General features: G+C 38.5%; 1 protein-coding gene across 5 annotated transcripts in view; it reads left to right on the top strand.

Annotated features, from left to right (window-relative positions):
• Positions 1 to 401: 401 nt before the first annotated feature.
• The window catches only part of prdm11 (PR domain containing 11), a 72,904-nt gene continuing 54,218 nt past the window's right edge, over positions 402 to 19,087 (top strand). For 2 of the 5 annotated variants that reach the window (XM_086007565.1, XM_086007564.1), the window contains exons 1-2: positions 402 to 628; positions 9,370 to 10,182. In XM_086007565.1, the coding sequence (XP_085863691.1) occupies positions 481 to 628; positions 9,370 to 10,182 (961 nt within the window). In that variant the 5' untranslated portion in view covers positions 402 to 480. The remainder of the gene's footprint in view (positions 629 to 9,369; positions 10,183 to 19,087) is intronic. The other 3 variants (XM_086007566.1, XM_086007567.1, XM_086007568.1) reach the window with 3 other exon arrangements.

The raw sequence follows: 19,087 nt of genomic DNA, 5'->3' as shown, positions 1-19,087 counted from the left end.
GGGGCAGGGAGAGAGAGAGAGAGGGGCAGGGAGAGAGAGAGAGAGAGGCAGGGAGGGAAAGAGTGACAGAGTGCGGGAGCGTCAGCGCCCAGCCGTAAACCACGCGGCCCAAAAAAGCCCTGGCAACGCCGGGCCCCCCCAGCTAGTACATTTATAAATGGTACAAGCCCAGTCAGTTACATAGATATAGCTAATACCGCTGCTCAATTCATCCACCAATAAGTGCATATTTTGTTTCACAATGAAGTGGCGGCATTCAGGCTGATTTGAGGAAACCTCACTGCCAAAGGAAAGCCAAATTTTAAAACGTCTCGAGTTGGGATTGAAATTCCACCCTCTTGGTCAAGAATCCAGAGCTCAGACATTATATTTATGATGAGAGATTATATTTTATAAGCACTGATTGTACATTATTTATTTATTTTTTTGTTTTGATGTAGGTATGTAGTTATATCAAGAGAAGAGAATGAACAGAATCTCATGGCGTTCCAGCACAATGAGAAGATTTATTTCCGAGTGTGTAGGGACATTCACCCTGGAGCGAGGCTGAGAATCTGGTACAGTGATGATTACGTGAAACGTCTCCATGCAACTACACAGGACACGGTGGACAGAAGCCTCCTAACTGGTAAGTGCTTTGTGCAATGGAAGTAAGCAGAATCAGTTGGAATCGATAACAAGATTCAACGTTTTGGTGGCTTAGCACTGTTGCAATATAATTATGTTCTTTTTAAAGTTAATGATTTCTGGTTTTGGTGAATGAGAATAATAGGAATCATAATTCAAAATAGGTTTAAAATGTGTTTGCTGTGAACCTTTGTTTACCTAGTGAAAGTGGCCCAACCTGGAACCATTGTGATATTAGGTCTTGCAAGTAGTAAAGTTCAATGTGATCGAGCAATGTTGGGCATCAATGCCAGATTGTGTGGGTACTCACAGTGAAATATCTTAAACCTTTATTCATACAGTATCAGTTACATAAATTTTAAATGTATAAAACTGAAAATCATCCTTAATGCAATGAAAGTAGTGATACTTTCAAGTCCCATGGACGCCGTGTGATAAAACCTTAACGCAGGCTCTGGGCTCAATCCAAAATGAGATACTTGCAATATTCCCTCTTGTGTTATGTCGTCTGGTTCACGTATGTCAATATACTTATAGGGTTGCCCCTAGAAATAAGTTTTGTATTGATCACTGGCTATTAAAACTGTTATTTCTGAACAATAAGTTTTTTTAGCAGAAGCGTGACATCTAAAAATCAATGGTTTCATATTGTGTATCTTGGGGGCAGGAGATTGTAAGTACTGTCAATATTTTATTTTTGTTTTTCAATAAGCACTACAGTGGTTATTGTACAAGTTGACACGATACCCATTTCTTCTCCTTGTCAAAAATGTGGGAAAGGCACAGGCTTTTTTTTTTAAGGCTTTTTTTTTTTTAAAAAGACTTTTACAGTAACTAATGGCTGAATATATCACAGTGCTGCTCAGTTGTAGAAGGGTGTTAAAATGAGTGTTACTGATTTAATTAGTGCAGTTTATAAAAATATATAAAATGGGGCCTGGTTTATTGAAAACTGTGATGAATGATGTCAGGCATGTAATTCAAGTCCAGACAGTGAATGAGTTACACAGGCCTGACTCAGTAATGGTTTATTTTTACCACCAAGTACCGTCATGTATCTTGTTTTATACCACACAGCGACTGAATTTTATGATTTTTTTTTGTTGAAAATGTAAGACAGCATAATGGCTGTATTCTGTTAGATTTTGGCTTCGCAGAAGGCTGCTGCATGCTCTTTGCTGATGTGGTATATGGCAGCCAAATTCAGTTCAGTATAGAGGTGAGCTGGTTTGTGTGCAGAGGTAGAAAATGACAATAAAAATTTTAATTATTTTTTATTGTAACAGTGTTCATTGGAGCAAACATTAAACAGTTGCATTTGGTGTGAGGGAAGGTCATTTAAAAGGCTGTTGTCCTTGAGATTGCACATTCAACAAAAATTGCCAGTCTCAGAAATTATCTACTGCAAATGAAACAGTAACATCCAATCCACATGTGTGACAGAAAGAGAAATAATCTGCAGTTGTTTTATTTGGAAGGTCATTTGTCAATTTCAAGAAACATTTAAAACTCAAAACTTATTACAAGATTTATATTAAACAACAACTATAGTTTGTCCAATATAACAACAAAATTTAGTAATTATACCTTTATTATTAATTCCACAGAGCGTGGGACTAAATTTCTGAAACGTTAGATTATTCCATGTGTTTCACTGTATGTCCATATCAACTACTCGCAAGTCGGAAAAGGCATGCATCAGGTGCAGAGTAAAGAAATCTCCTTCGACTCCATACCTTAAACTTAATCACAGAAGAGTGCTCTTTACTACACCAGTGTGATATTGCCACACTAGTCATCTTGTGACCTTTCTGAATGAGATTGATAATGTGTAAAATTCTGCATAGTTTTGTGTCAGATCTGTGGCCACTGTTTCTAGTGGCTGCAGGGCTAACGCAAAACTCATTTCACTCAGAACCTTTACTTTAGTAGCAGCCAATGAATAGGGCTCCTGCCTCGCCCACTGAATCACAAATCCTTATGTAATTAAGGAGGCACTTCCAAGTAGAAAAGATGAAGGGAAACTGGTGCCTCTAACCTAAGACTAACTGGGCTGGATTTTGCCAATGGGGAGCTTTTGGAGGCGGAACTCCCACTTGTCGGATTTTAGTCCCGCCTCCATCGACTTGTGGCCAACCCACGCTATTTTCCCTTGATTGACCTTGTTAAGCCCGCCCAGTGGGCTTAGCAGGCCAATTAAGGGAAAGCCGGTTACAGGTGACATCAGCGTGTGACGTTTCTTCTGTCAAGAGTTTGTGACAGATGAAATGTCAGCGTTTGACAGCTCTTTGAAGCTGTCAAACACTGACAATCTGTCCTCTAAGTTGAGTCCTTCTACTCAGACTCAGTTAGTGAGCTCTCCTGAGCAGAAAGCAGAGGCTGCAGCTGTTGACAGTTCAGCGGCCATTCTGCTTTCTGTGCCGGTGAGCTGAGGGACACCCGAGACCTGAAGGGAGGAAGCCTGCAGGAAGAAGTAAAGATAGGTAAAACTTATTAAAACACTTTATACACACACTTACCTCTGCACACACGCACCCATCACTCACCTGCACAGCGGACATCTCGGCCCCTCCGACCGACGGCCCGCCTCGCTGACCCTGGCGAGGTTCGGAGCTGTTGGGAAGCCCACACTTCAGGGCTGAAAATAGGGATTCTCAAAAGAACTACCTGTTAACAGGCAGTTAATTGGCACTAATTCCCTTCCCGCCTCGAGGAGATGGGACCCCCTCCCCCCCCCGAGATTCTGCCATTTACCCGGCAGTCCCGCCTCCCCAGGACTGGCAAAATCGCCCCCACTGTCTTCTCCGCATAAGGCCCTATTGTAAACAAGCCCTTTAGGTAATTTGGATTTCCTCAGTACCTGCACTTGTTAATTGTATAGCTAATGCAGAGTTGGTGGTCTAGAAATTCGTCTCGTCAATAGAACTGAATATCAGGCGTTGCGTATAACGGGCGGCCGATCCGATACCACCCGTTTAGCCCCACCGCCCAAGTCGAATTTCTAGCCCATAAAATCTGTGTAAGTGGGCCATTAAATAGTTTGGGCTTTAAATAAGTCTCCTAAAATCTCCAGCAAAATAATGGGTTTTGTACCCTACCACTATTTGGATTAAGGTGACCTGTGTCTGAATCTGGCAATCTAGTATTTTTTCAACAATTAGATTGAGAACATTGCATCAAGAAGCACCTGCTCTCATCCCAGCTGCTGATAATTTACACTGTAACAATCTTACTGATCAGAGTGGTTACTGGACCAAAGCTGAACAAATATTGATGTTTTATAGTCGGAAAAGAACACAGGATATCACATTAATCATGGTGTATCAGGGTACTCACTACAATATGTTGTTTATTCTGTGGGCACTGTTAAAGTACATCTATACAATGGCGGAACTGCAAAATGTGATGCTGGAGCAAACTGAAATAGTAACTGCATGCCAGATTCATTTTCATTGCAATCGCTTATCCTGTTGAATTAGTAGTAGTAAAAGCATTGACCAGGGAATTATACGCATGGATTTGTGTGTTCAGCATTCTTGTAAAGTTACAACCAGTGTTACTTTTAATCATCTAAACAGCTGCAACAAACTACTACAGTCCAAAGCTATCATCCTTAAAATGGCACTGAAGGAATGAGACTCCACATTTTTAAGTTAATTTTCAGTGCCAGAGAGGTTGATTGGCAGTAACTAACACTTATTTAGAAGAATACTTAGACGTGAAATAACAAGACTTAACTTTTTGTGGTGAGTTTAGTTTGTATCTACCATGCAATTACAGCAACTTCACACCATTCATTGCATTTCAGACAGCCAGATGCCTTTTTCAGAGAATACTGTGCAGTAAGAAATGTTCTAATACTTCTGTATATTTATTTAATTTTACTTTTGAATGCTGAAAATGTTTAATGATGGAGGAAGGTCTGTACAGTATTTTGAAAGCTGCAAATGAAATTTAATACCATAAAGATGGATTCAGTCGTTGAATTTTTATCCCCCTCTTTACTTTTTAAATTAATTAAAAAAGAAACTAACTATAGATCATAACTTACATGCAAATATTTGGAGTCAGATTCAATTGTACATGTAACAGAATACTACAGCAATTGTATGTGTAACATAGACACTGTGCAAAAGAATTGATAAGATAGAGAATATATATTTTTATATTTGCAACTTTTTTTTCAATGTTCTGGCTTCTGAGTTATAGATTGAAGCAAATTCTATTTATTTGATCTGAAATTAGATCCTCTCTTATGGGATCTTTTATAAAATAAGCAGTAGTGAGTTTTTCATTATGATGAAAATAAATATGAACCCATTTTTTTAAGAAAAAGCATTCAGTGACTTGCAGTGTTTGTGAATCACTGTTTCATTCTTATGACTTTAACATTTATTTTAAGTCTAGATGCCTGTGGTTGCAGCAAATGCCCCATTATTTTATTGCAGACATTGTACTGTACTCTTGCTCCTGCACAGCATACCACTGTACAGGCACAGCTTGGTAATTCTTTCCACTTGCCCTGCTTGCCCCATGCATATCTTCAAAATGGTTCACTGTTCAGTTTTGTATAATAACTTTGTAGTTTGTTGCATATATTGTCAACTTTGTTGTTTTTAAAATTACACAACAGTATGGGCATACAGAATGAGCAATTTTAAACTTTTATGATTGATGCCTTCATAAAGCAAAATGTATTACTTTTTTGCAAACACACTTTCATTGTGTTGTGTAAAACTCAGTGGTAGTTAGCAGTAACAAAATTTATGAACTGTGTTAAAGCTCCGACAAGAAAGCTCCAGAAACTTAATTTTTTTAAAACAAAATTGTATATTAGAAAAATGAGTAAGGTTTGGCAGCATGTTTGAGACTGTGATGTACTTTTGGGATTAGATGACATTGTAAATCTATCAAGTTTTGTTGTCAGAAAAATCTGTTGTGTATGTTTTTCCCTGCTAGCTGGCGTGAAATATTACACCAATATTACATGGTACAAAGACACTTAGCTGAAATCACATAATTTGATTGTGGTAGCCTACACTCCATTGCTATTTGTCATGACACCCTTTGCCAGCAAAAACAAAAAGTGGCAAAAAGTAGAACAAAATTGGCCCATCCATGAATTCTAACTCTATATGTTATAAAGAATAATAAAAGCAGGCGTGAATGATGAGCATTTAACATTCCTCTGACAGATAGATTCAGGTAGCATTGATAAACAGCTTTAGCTTCGTCGTTATGGCTTATTAGGTCATCCAAACCTCTCGGTGAGTACTTGTAAAACACTAGCCTCTGTGTTATATGTGTCGGCCATCATGTATTCTGTTATCTCAAAAATTTCACACATTTTATTATTAGCATAATTAATTTAACTATTCATTTTGTATGTCTTAAACAGATGTATAAATAGAATACCCAGTGGGGGAACTGTGAAGTAATAAGTTTGATCTGTTGTGAGAAAGAGCTTGATTACTTGCTTACTTATGACCATGTTTTCTTTTGTGAATTAAGTTCATTGTCCCACAGCAACCTATTGAGTATGCTCTGTATAAAATGGAACATAAATAAGTAGTAATTTTCTCTTTTTTTGTTTTCTCCCCCCCCCCCCCCCCCCCAAAAAAAACTATTACAAATTTCTCTTGTGTTTAGCATAACTGGTCACTCCCATAAGTGGACCTTGCATCCCCCTAGAATGGGGAGAGTACCTTTACTGCTCAGTATCTAGTTAAACAATAGTGTGTTCTTGGGGCTGTAACAAGAACCTGTGGTATGTACAGGATACTGTGATCTTGTGAGCACCACATACAAGTGGGATTTTCCCCTTCTCTTTCAGAAGGCAGACTGATCAGCATGAGGCCAATTGTAAACCAACAAACTGGTTTATTTTACATGAAATTTTAAAATCAACAGGCTGCAGTTTTCAGTGAGATTCAATCAATTTCATATTGATCCTTGTAACATAGAAAACAATAACTACGGCCCCGTATTTGTAGTCAAAGATCTAGCGACCTCTGTGGCGTGAATTTCACCTCTCCTGACATTAGTTTGAATCTGCTGCCAAATCCAGCGAATCACCAGCGTCCAGCAACAGTGATGTCATCAAGCAGGCTAAACATTGAAGAATTCTCACAGACAGCAAACCAGGAAGTAAAATGCATAGGTTATAATTTACTTTTTATAAATTTTACAGAGAGCGAAATAAAGATTGGGACATACACATAGGATTAAGGTAGAAGCTAAAATATCATAAACAAACTTAAAAAAAAATTATTATATTGTAATTCTTACCATATTAGTGGAAACATTTGACATACCACAAATAAAATTTGTTCTTCAGGGCCAGAATGGTTGTTCAGCAGTAGTCTGGGCCAATACAAATGCACCCCCTTGACATACAAACTGGATATCATGTCTTTTGCACATGTCCTACGGTGTGCTTTTCAGATATTTCAATGGGTTGACTGTTTACACTTTAGTGAGACGATGCCAGAACGAATCATTACGCTCAGACAGCGAGTGAATGTACAGTATGATCAGACTAACTTAATGCAATCAATGCAACTTCTCTTTGCGTAACGATACAAAATAATGAATACACGACATTTCTCACATATTTAGGTTGTCTTTCTGAACTTGGGATATCCTCTAACCATCTTCCTGCATCCTAACCTGGATCTGGGTGAAAGTCTGCCCCAGCAGCTTTCTATTTAGAAACCTGACTGTCACTATGTGTTTCTGCCCTTATTATATCTCCATGTTCACAACCAGAAGGGAGGACTTATGTGAGAGAATTTCCACTGCGTTTCTAGGACCAGCGATTTACAAACACAATGGCCTGTAATTTCTGATGGGAGGCATCCACACGCAGGAAGCCTCCTATCGGGAAAAAATCCACGCCCTTACCTGAGGGCTCCCGAGGTGTGGCCATTCCAATCCTGGGCCTTTCCACAGTCAAAATGCGCAGGGCACATGTATCCCAGGGACGCATGTGGTTCGCAAGCGTCCCTGGGATCATGTGGGCCAGGCGAGCCAATGAAAAACATACTGTAATCTTGCAGTTTCTATCCTGGTAGGTTATTATTTTGTGGATAGTGAGTGTAGGACTGCAGAACATGGCCTTTTCCATTTATTTTGTTTGGAAATACTATTGTCTAAGCAAGGGTAAGCTGTTGCCAAGGGTATCTATTTAACAGGACGTATTCAATCTGTAACTATTTTACCACTTGCTAGTAAAATGCATTGTAACACATTTTTGTGCATGTTACCAGAACTGGGGGAGAGGCAGTAAAGTGCAAGTCATTCTAATGAAGGCATTACAGGATGTGCATGCATGGTCCTGTTGATTTTAGTAGGAGAAAGGGCATTAGTGTTTGTCACTTCCATCCCCACTTCATCCTTTAAAAAGCAAAAATACTATGAAGTATGTTAATTTTACCCAAAAATGAAGTAAATGGAAAGTGTCTTAAAAATGCTACTACACTGGACAGTGTTTTGGAACCTTGCTTTTCTTGGTCCTAAAGCTATAATCTGCCAAGAGTTGCACAAGACTGTATAGTGCAATAAATCGATTATTACAGATTGCAGTTGAACTTATCACAATGTTATTAGCCCTTATACTGTAAAAATGTCAAATCTAAAACATGCTGAGCACAGGAGACACATATTTTAGCAGAAGTCTACAAACTCCCAAGAAAATGTCTTTTTACTGGAAAAACGCATCGGTGTATGGTTTACATCAAAATTTAAAACTTGCTTGTGTGACACGGCAAACAGTAAAATACCGCGTGCACCTCTAGGCTCACAACTTAGACAAACCCTGCATGAAGGGCAGCTTAGGTGTTTATGGATTTTATGGTAATACATATAACATAAGTTACTCGCATAAAATTTAAAGTTAATTGCCACATGGCACTCGAGAGAAAACATTTAAAAAGGCATGGAACCCCTATTGGAGAATCTGTTTCTTAAGGACCAGTGTATTGAGTAGCACTTGCAATAGTCAACAGGGTGCTACTGAAAATGGGCTTGGCAAGGAAACCTTATCTATTAATAGAAATGTTCATTGTACCTGTCATCATATACTGCAGCTAGCATCTCTTTCTATCTGGTGGATTATACAGATTGTAACTGTTACTCATAAACAAGTCCTAGTCTTGAGGGGGTGACATTTTTTCAACAAAAAATGTAAGCATGCTTGCTCTTCCCTGTAATTAATGATCTACTAGCAAAATTGCATGTTACAAAGCCAGTCATTCCTACAATTTTGTTATCATTAATTATACAGAAAAACACGCATTCTCCTTTTTCTTTAAAAGAGGAATTTTGTCCCCAAGAAATCTAAGACTAACTCTTGCCTTTTCTGTATTGAACTTGACTTAGTTATACACAGTGTGAATGTAGTGATGTGATTGATTTATGTTATCCACAAGTACCTCAGTGAGGCTATTTATTGGCAGACTTCAGTTCCCATTGAACTGTTTCAGACTGGGGTACCAGAAACTTGAACTGTGATTTATAAAAACAAAATAAGCTAATTCCAGATTGTGTTGACTTAATTCATAGTAAACTATATGGTCTAACTCATCACCCGATAGGAGTCCAATACTCCTTTGTCTTGGTGACATTAAATAAATGTTACTGTGAACATGACCATTTCTTCTGATAAGTCATTGCTGTGAGCTCAAAAAAAATGACATTCAAACCCTGTATCTTGCCAGTAATTTACATCATGTACCATTTCAGCAGAAGCAAAGTGCAAGAAGGCTAGCCTAGGAAGACATTCCACTGAAAAATCCACTGGAAATCCAGGGACCTCCGGAAAACCAGGGATTCTAAATAAGGAAGATGTTGAAAGACATGAGAGTCCCAATCCTAACAAGGGTGGAAAACGAGGCAACAAAGATGGAGACTGCAGCCCAAGCCCTAAAAAAAAGAAGCTGGAACAGTTGTTTAAAAGTAGCCATGACTTGCCTGTTGATACTCCAAGAGAAAAACTTGGTTGTCCGGTTTCTGGTCGGGGTCCATATGAGCATGTATGTTCTATGAAGCAAACTAGCAATCTTCATATAACTACCTCATCTCCTGTACCTCAAAAGCCTCAGTTTGTAGGCCGCAGTGGACAGGAACATGAAATCAATAAATTGACAACAGCACAAGCCAAGTATCCATCATCAGTGGACAGTCATTATCCTGTTCGACAAAGGCTCAAGCATCAAGAGGGAGATACGTTTAACAGGCCAGGAACTTCCTCACAGCAAAGTGCTCTATCTCTATCCAGCACCAGAGGTGAGGTAGACTCCAGGTCCCAACAAAGGGTTAATGAAAAGCATTTAAATTCTGGTTTTCTCAAAACAACAGACTCTGGATTTCTTCAAAACACTGAAAAAAGCAGCGGTGCTTTGCCACCAGAGAATTCAGGTGGACGGCATGGGGCTGTGGCTGAGGAAGATCTTCCAAAAAGCCAGCCCTCATCGTACTGTCCAAATTGTGTAATACTACAAGAGAAAATTCGACAGCTTCAGGAGGAACTAGATCGGTTGAAGTCTAACTTGCCAGGTAAGTCAACACATATGAAGTGCCCAGCAGATTAGTGGTTCATGTGCTTGCTTTTACACTTTACTGGTAATAAGTTTGATGTTTAAAGCTGTGGCTGGCACTCTAACCAGCCTATCAGCCTATCTATAGTTTTCACAGTTCTGATCTGTGAGGTGGGAAAGCTCACCTGTAGGAAAATGATGCGCCTTCTATTCGTGGACAAGTGCCTCGCTGGTTGATCCAAGAAATAGCCTTGGTGTTGCATATCCATAGTTCTTGCAAAGAGGGAGGAGGACCATTTAGAGGTGTTGTTGTCATGTGAAAGAGATGGGAAAGGAGAATGAGGGAGGACAGTAGGGGATTCAAATGTAAATTAGAAGCAAAGAGACAGTATCCTGTTTGTTGGCCTGCATAGGCTGTATTTTAAATCAATGCTTCCTTCACAGATCATCTTGTGGATAAAGATTTGATTTTAAGTTTGTGTATGACATTCCTCAGGCCAGGCTAGAAGACACCATTAAAAAAAGTTCTGTAAGCCCCTTTGGCTACTGTTACGTATGATACGGTTTCTGTACTCAGTGGAAGGTAAAGAAAACACAAACACTGTGTGAGTGTGCATTGTTTTACACTTTATTCCCTGCACTGTACAACTCCAAGTTTACTAATTTAATATAAAGCAAGCATTTGTGCCAGTTTCTCAATCACAGTCTAGATCCTTCCTGCCACTAGAGTTTAGACTAACACTTCTTCCAAGATAATTTTTCAGTTGTCAGAAATAGTAGCTGGAGGAAATGAATCAAGTAACACTTTCACTGCTAATGTGAGAGCAAGGGTTAGGAGTGAATGAGGCCAGATGAGTGACAACAACAGTCTGGCAAAGCTGGTAGGAAAACAAGAGAAAGAAGTAGATTTGGAGATGATAGAAGAAACACACCTTGGTTACTCTCAAAACTGCCAAGTAGTTTTCCTCTTAAGCAAGTTAGTAAGTAGTCTAACCCTTGTTCAGTTTACCTTTATCCCTTAATATCACTTGTAATCAAGGCTACTGAATAAGGGGGAATGGAACAAAATTTTAACTTTGAAAATTTGAAACTTTGTTATCAACTGTGTGTTTGGAGGAAGGGCACTCTTTTAGTTCTTATTCCTTATGTGTTGGACTTGGGGCCTCTTGGCAACCCTACAGAGTTACATTTCCCTTTAAGGTCCAGCCACACTTGAGTCTATTCTTGTGCTCCTAACCTGGACAATTCCTTCCCTGCTTACCCCCAGCTCATCTGAATGACTCCCTCGCTCTCTATCCAGATACATTCACTAGGATTGAGTTATGAATAAGGCAGCACAAATACATTCTGCTGGATCCTAAAGAACAGAAATGCAGGTTTGCTGACATGTCTATTTTTGCTTGTGAGTTGATAACTATTTTGAATGATACAAACTTAAGAAACCCAGAGCCAGGCATATCAATGGTCAGGCCTAAAACCTCCTCAACTGTTAAATTTAGAACATTCACTTTGCAGCTTTCAAAATAAGCATGTTACATCTCATACATTGAGATTTCCTCAATTCTTTTTGTACATTTCTAATGCGGAGTGCTGCAAAACAAGTTTATTGTTTGTTTCATTTTTTTTTCCAAAAAAGAGGGATACTTTTATTTGATGTGTGCTGTACTCATAATCCCTCATGACCACTGTAGTTGACCTCAGCCATAGGTATTATGAAAAGAAGTATGTTTTGGTTTTATTCAATGTAGTTCCTCACTTTATTGAAGTTGGTTTTGCAATTTTTTGAGTTCATTGGGAACTTAAATTAGCATTTTAATCAAACTATTCAAACCAAGAATAACCAATATGTGTTAATTGCAACAGTGGCTAAGAAATAAAATCTAGCTGTGCAATATGAACATATATTTTTAATTGATCCTAAGTGAATCAGAAATACGAATTGTATCTGATAGCCATCAGCGTATCATGGATCACGGTAGATGTGAGTCACTTACGAGTTATCTGTTCCAAGTGTGTTCTATCTTTCACACTTGTAGTGTGTTTTCAACTGGAAAACAATTTTGATAATGAGTTTTTTTTGTTTATCATCTCAGAACTAATGAATTTCACGTTGGCAGAACATTTTTTTGGCGTTTTAAGGAACAATATACCAGTTCTTTGAGATTGAAGATGGGTTAAAAACAATAATTTTTCATATTTATTGTTTAATGACTTAATCTGGCAGCAAATAGCCTCTTAGATTAAAATCATTCAATTGGACAAGTGAAGTTTTGCTTCTGACTGGATGATTTATTTTATATATCACTCAGATAAACATTTTTAGAACTGGCCCAGTAATTCGAGGGTGTAAGGCTGCTTTTTGTCAGCAGATGGGGCTATTGCACAGAGTAGAGAAAGATTTGTTCAGCTTCTGACCAATGTTGTACTTAACATGAGAGTGCTTAAAGTTGAGACTAGTTAAAAAAAGTGGGGAAAATGTTCAATTTCTGAGCAGGGACATTCTCACCTTAATCAACACAAAAATGCACTCTCAAATCCCTAAATGCAGTTAGGGAAACAGCAAAGACAACTACAGAAGACCAGTAATCATATCAGAAAATTACACATCAGACCTGTCAGCACCAGAAAAAAGAAAAAGTAGGTTAAGGTTTGGGGTGTAGACCCTACATCAGAACCAGAAATTGAAACAAGTGAGACCCTTAATGGAACGGAATAAAACACAAATTGTGGGGGTGGTGGGGGGAGGGGAAGGTAGTGAGTAAAGAGGAAGAGAGGTGTTGGACAATTTTTTTTTGAAAGCCTGGAAAAATTGAAAACTGCTGGGTGATGTGTGGAGATCACCCTAATAAACTTATAAGGCAATGGAAAGGAAATAGTAAAGAAATGGAGTGAAAAGACATGAGGGAAAATGAGGGGAAAAGAAAAAAAAAACTACAAATGCAGGAAATCTGAAATAAAAATAGAAAATGCTGGAAATGCATAACAGGCTCATCTGTACTCGAAGGAGAGAAGATGGGCCAAATTTGCAGTTGTTGGCCATCACTAGCGCCACTTGTGATAGTAGTTAGCATACCTAACTTTTATTGAACAGCGGTCGATAAATTTTTGGGAATTAAGGGATATGGGGACAGTGCGGGAAGGTGGAGTTGAGGTCGAAGATCAGCCATGATATTGAATGGCAGAGCAGGCTTGAAGGGCCAAGTGGCCGACTCCAGCTCCTATTTCTTCTGTTCTTATGTTCTCTTGATTTTTGTCGGCTGTTTTCTCTATCTATTTTATTGTTTTCTATAAAGGAACTTGCTTATCTTTCAGTTTCTAGTTCTGAGAGAGTCTCCACCCAAAATGTTATCTTGTATTTTTCTTTACAGGTGATGACAGGAAATGCTATGTGTTTCTAGCATTTTCTACTTTCATTTCATATTTTCATGATTTACATTGTTTAATTTTATTTATACAATAGAACAGTGCTGAAAAAGAGTAATTGTACAATAATCACACTATCCCTTTTATACCATATAAATATCTATAAAGATTTTCAGTGGTTCCATGATTTTTGAGCTGATTTAACATTAAAGAAAGTCCTGTGATGCATATAAAGAAAGAACAAACTTGTATTTACATAATGGTTTATCACATCTTTTAGAATCATCTCAAACTGTTTCACATAGAATGAATTGCATTGTGCAGGTGTCGGTAAACATGGCAGCCGTTTTGTTCACAGAAAGATCTCACAGACATCAATGTGACAAAGTCTGCTGCAGCCTCTGGTTAGTTGAAACTAGCTCTTGAGGTTAATGCCTAATTCTGAAGTAGTACATTAATTACAAGGTTCAGATGATTGCTTCTGTAGCTGAAAGCAGAGGATTGGATTGCGGTGTTCATAAGCTTTACTTACAGCCTGTAACAAGTGTTGATCTTGATATTGAAAGTATGTTCTTAATCAGACACTGGTGAATTACAAATGGTTGTAATTTCTAATTTAATTATAAGAAATTTCAAAATCTATTCAGTGACTTTTAAAACGCTCACCAACACATTGCACATTGGAGTGGTGGGACACAGTTTGTGCCTGTCATTTCGCATATGACATAGTTTTAATATCAGGTGGGTAATCTTGGGTGGCAGTTGGAGAGGAAGAAAGGCATAGAAGTTACCTGGCAGGTAACTTAGCATAAGTGTGTGAAAGTAGAATGTAACCACTTTCCTACCTGAATGCAATACTATTCCACAGTGGCTTCTTCAGGTTGCCTTATAATTCAATATCTGTATTGGGGACAGAGAAAGAAAACCAGAGTGTGGCATAAACTGTAGAACTAACATACTGAATTCACTTTTTGCCAAATTAGTACTAAGCTACAAGGGAAGAAAATAAATTAAGCAACTTCTTTCAGAGGAATGGAGTAGTCTAAATCCAAAATGGAGATATTCTGAACTGTGATGGTATGGATTGATTAGATGAGCTACTGGCACAAATGTCAACGTTCTTTTCTTTAAGAAGTTCTTCTCAAAAAGAAAAGGGAGTATGCCAATGATGTAATAACCTAGAGGTTGATGTGTGTTGTGGAAGATCCCTGATATGCTGTGTGCATTGAATGGGTGGATGACATCACTTCTGTATAGTTTTTGACCAAGGCTTTTCTCTGGTTCAGGCCATATTGAATCTTCAACCCATCTCTTGAACCTGCTCTGTATCTGTTTGCACCATATCTTTGTTTCCTCTGTAGCTCTTTATTTATTTCCTGTTGTAAAGCTCAGTGCGCTACTGCTGCTATGGAGCACTGTGCTTATGAGCTGACAAGATACACGATGTCTTAATGACCTATTAAAAAAAAAATCTAATGCTTTGTCTACTATCATATACTTAGTCATTGGTGTAAAATACCCCACATAAATGTTTTATAACACTTTTTCCTCCCTACCAAGAATAAAATGTACAGACTCAGTAGTACATGCCTTTCTGACAGTTTTCATTGTATGAGAGAAATGTAGAATACAACTGGGATGACTAAACTAAAAGCGAAGAACATTTGCTTTTTAATTTAGCTAAAGATATTATGAATATATATGGCCCTCCAGCACAATGCATGTGGCCATCAACAATTTTTGTGACTTCACCAGATCTAATTTGATTAGTTCTAAGTTAAATCTCCAAAATGAATAAAACAGCATGCTGTAAGGAAAGAAGATCTCATTCCTTCATGCTATTTAATGATGGGACTAATAAAAGTCTCATTAATTCATCTCTTCCTAAGTATTACTAGCTAATAAATCTTTTACCAAAAGATTAATATTTTTCTTGTTTCTGTGGGTGTTAAATCAGTAAAGTATTACAGGCACATTCTTGAAGATGTTATTTTTGCTTTGATGCCGGTGAACCAGAAGGCAAGGAATGGGTGCTGATAATCTAGCATATTCAAGGAGCCCTGTTCTAATGTGATCTTTTGAATTTACTAATGCATTTGCGCAATGCTGTTGTTGAGTTTTGCTCATACCAAAAAAAGAAAATAAAAATCTGCAAGTGCTGTCATACACTAGAGGAACGGAGACTCGGGTGACAGCTGTATTTCAGTTTCTGAGATCCTGCCGAAAGAGATGGAATGATGATGACACTGATAAAGGTAAGAAATTTATATTTTTGTGTGATTTTTCTTAGCTAGTGAAGTATTGTGTTGATTTTGAGAGGAAAAGACGCTGAAAATAATAAATTATCACATAATTCTAATCAAAGATTTCTAATTGACAAGTTATCTGTGGAAACCATAACACATGGTTTACATGGAGGGTACAGCGGGAGACTGATGACACATGCAGTTTATTATGTCTGGGATAGACTTCAAAACTACAAAATAAAGCCACATCCTGGGTCGTGAAGGATGTATATCACAAGTGGGATAATAGTCCATACCCTTCAATTCCTTATTGCCTTTTCACATAGAAATCATCTTACTGATTTTTGCACAAGATGGTTGTAAATTCCATGTATACAGATTCTATACACCTTTTTTTATTTTTTTCCTGCAATGAAAGAGGGGCTTTTGTGATGTTGTGAATTGAACTAAACTTCACATAAGAATATAGGACCAGAAAAGTCCATTGCAATCCATCTGCCTGATACCAAAGTTCAAAAATCATCTCACTATATTTGTCTCTTATAGCCCTTTTCACATATTACGCCATAAAACTAACCAGTTCCCCTTTGAATTTGCCACCACTATCTGCTTCCATTGCCCCCGAGTCCAACTAGTGTGTTCTACATATTCATCACCCTCTGTGTGAAGTAATACATTCTAAACTGTCTATTTAGCTTCTGTCTGAGCTTGAGCTTTTATCCCTGGTTACTTTGTGGTTACGTAGAACAGTTAATTCAGGTATTGTTTATCTATACCCCTTATATCCTTGACAGCTTTAATAAGGTCTCCCCTGAGCCCTCGTTTCTTTGAGAAAACTTACGGCTTCTTGAGTCTCTCCTTGTAGCTCTGGTACTTAATTTCCCAATATCTGTTCATTTGGCCTCCTCTACCCTCTCCAAAGCTAGAATGACCAGAATTGTACACAGTACATAGAACTGGTGAGCTCTATGCAGGCTAGCTATTGCCCTCTTTAGTTGATTATATTGGTATCCGTTGAAGCTTGTTGCATGAAGTTTTCCTTTTTAAATAAAATTTTGCTATTCTCTAGAACAAAAATGAGCTGTATCTGACTGTTTCTGGGCTGTAGTGCATCACAGAGTATAGAGCTTCCAAAACTTTTTGGCATTGATGCATTTGTAAGGAAATGGGTTTTTACATAGAATTGCATACAATTTACAGCACAGGAACAGGCCATTCGACCCAACTGGTTCATGCTGGCGTTTGTGCTCCACACGAGCCTCCTCGCACCTTACTTCATGTAGCCCTATCAGCACATATATTCCATTCTCCCTCATGTACTTTTCTAACAGACTTCAGGGGGAGATTAAGACTGGTGAAATGGGCAGACACATGGCAAACAGAATTTACCACAGAGAAGTGTGAACTGATTCATTTTGGTAGGAAGAATGAGGAGAGGCAATATAAACTAAATAGTACAATCTTAAAGTGGGTGCAGGAACAGGCACCACCACCTCAAGGAGGAAAAGCTAAAAGGCCATGCTCAGGAACTTCTTACAAACTATTTATGAATGGCAGTGGTATTACCGTACCAATTTTCTTTCTAGTGCACTTCGCTGGATTATAGAATATTTTCTCACTTTGCATTTTGTGACAGTACTAAGTAGTCTTTAGTCAAACAGAAAACAAATCAGCAGCAGGACTCCTGAAGGGAAAATGAAGAGAAACACCACTTTGTTGAAGTCCTCATGCAAATACAGATTTAATATCTGATGTATCTTTGGATCCTCTGTGAACTGGATAGTTTATGAGCACATGTTCTATATTCTTTTAGGGAAATAGAGATATTACAATGCCTAGAATTTTAAACAAAAAAAAATTGATTGGCAGCCAGGTGTTACCAAGTGGTAGGATACTGGCTCACGCCTGTGTTTTCCCATGTGGTGAATCTCATTTCAACAATGTGGTGAGGCTATTTACATGGGTGAAATCAGTGGGTAATTCAATCAGCGCTGTTATTATGTACCTGATAGCAGCTTGCATTGATGAAATGCTGGGTGAAGTTAGCTCTCCTTCATTTTTGTTGTAGGAATGGTGCAGGACCTTCATACAGTAGAGGTGAGATTTTTATGTACATTTTGGATAATTAAAATTCTTCTAAATTATGAGATTTAACAGTTGTTATAAGGGTTGGACTTTTCTACTGGCTTTTTCTTTACTTCCATATATAAGGGCACTGTTTGTCAGGAGATTGAATTAGTTCACAAATAAGTTTAATGCAATTAAGTTGTAAAATATTTTATGAATCACCTATGAGGAAATAAGTATTTTCTAGAAATTAACATGCCATTAGTTTCCCCCATTCCCTTTACCATGCAAACTTCTACTCCCCTTTGGGTGCCACTTCTAGAAGAGCATCAAACTTCAGCATATCTGGCAATGGTGCTGCACCACATAGAGGCCCCAGTGATGATGGACAAGCCAAATGATCTCTCTGATGTTGTACCTTGTGTCCCAACTAAGAACTGATGGAGCCGAGCAAGTAAATGTCAATATCAAGTGGCACAGAGCCTTTTTTTATTCCAACCACCTCAGCTACCTGACCAAACAGAACTTGGGCAGCTAGCGAACTCCTGCAGTGATTCAGACAGTGTTTTATGTTACCTCAGTTTTACTTGGTTTAAGGTTCACACGTCCCTAGCAGATGACAGCATTAAAGAGAGAATAAAACTAGTTCCATTAGATGTATCCTTCACTAGTGCTTTTTGTCTGGTTCCTAGATATAGTGACAGTGACATCTTTGGACTTTGTTGGTGTTTAAGTAAATAATTTTCATCTATAAAAAAGCATTAGTTTTGTATTTAAAGGGAAACTTCAGGGAACTTCAGACTGCTTGTCCGACATACAGTTCTGGATGAGCAGAAATTTTCTCCAATTAAATATTGGGAAGACCGAAGCCCTTGTTTTCGGTCCCCGCCACAAACTCCGTTCCCTAGCCACTGACTCCATCCCTCTCCCTAACCTCTGTCTGAGGCTGAACCACACAGTTCACAACCTTGGTGTCATATTTGACCCTGAAATGAGCTTCCGACCACATATCCGCAGCATAACAAAGACCGCCAATTTCCACCTCCGTAGCATTGCCCATCACCGCCCTTGCCTCAGCTCATCTGTTGCTGAAGCCCTCATCCTTGCCTTTGTTACTTCTAGACTTGAATATTCCAACGCACTCCTGGCTGGCCACTCACATTCTACCCTACGTAAACTTGAGGTCATCCAAAACTCGGCTGCCCGTGTCCTAACTCACACCAAATCCCATTCGCCCATCACCCCTGT

This window comes from Somniosus microcephalus, chromosome 15, assembly GCF_052327205.1.
Source record: "Somniosus microcephalus isolate GS21.2 chromosome 15, FLI_Smic_1.0, whole genome shotgun sequence".
Lineage (NCBI taxonomy): Eukaryota > Metazoa > Chordata > Chondrichthyes > Squaliformes > Somniosidae > Somniosus > Somniosus microcephalus.
This window is presented reverse-complemented; position numbering and strand designations above follow the sequence as displayed.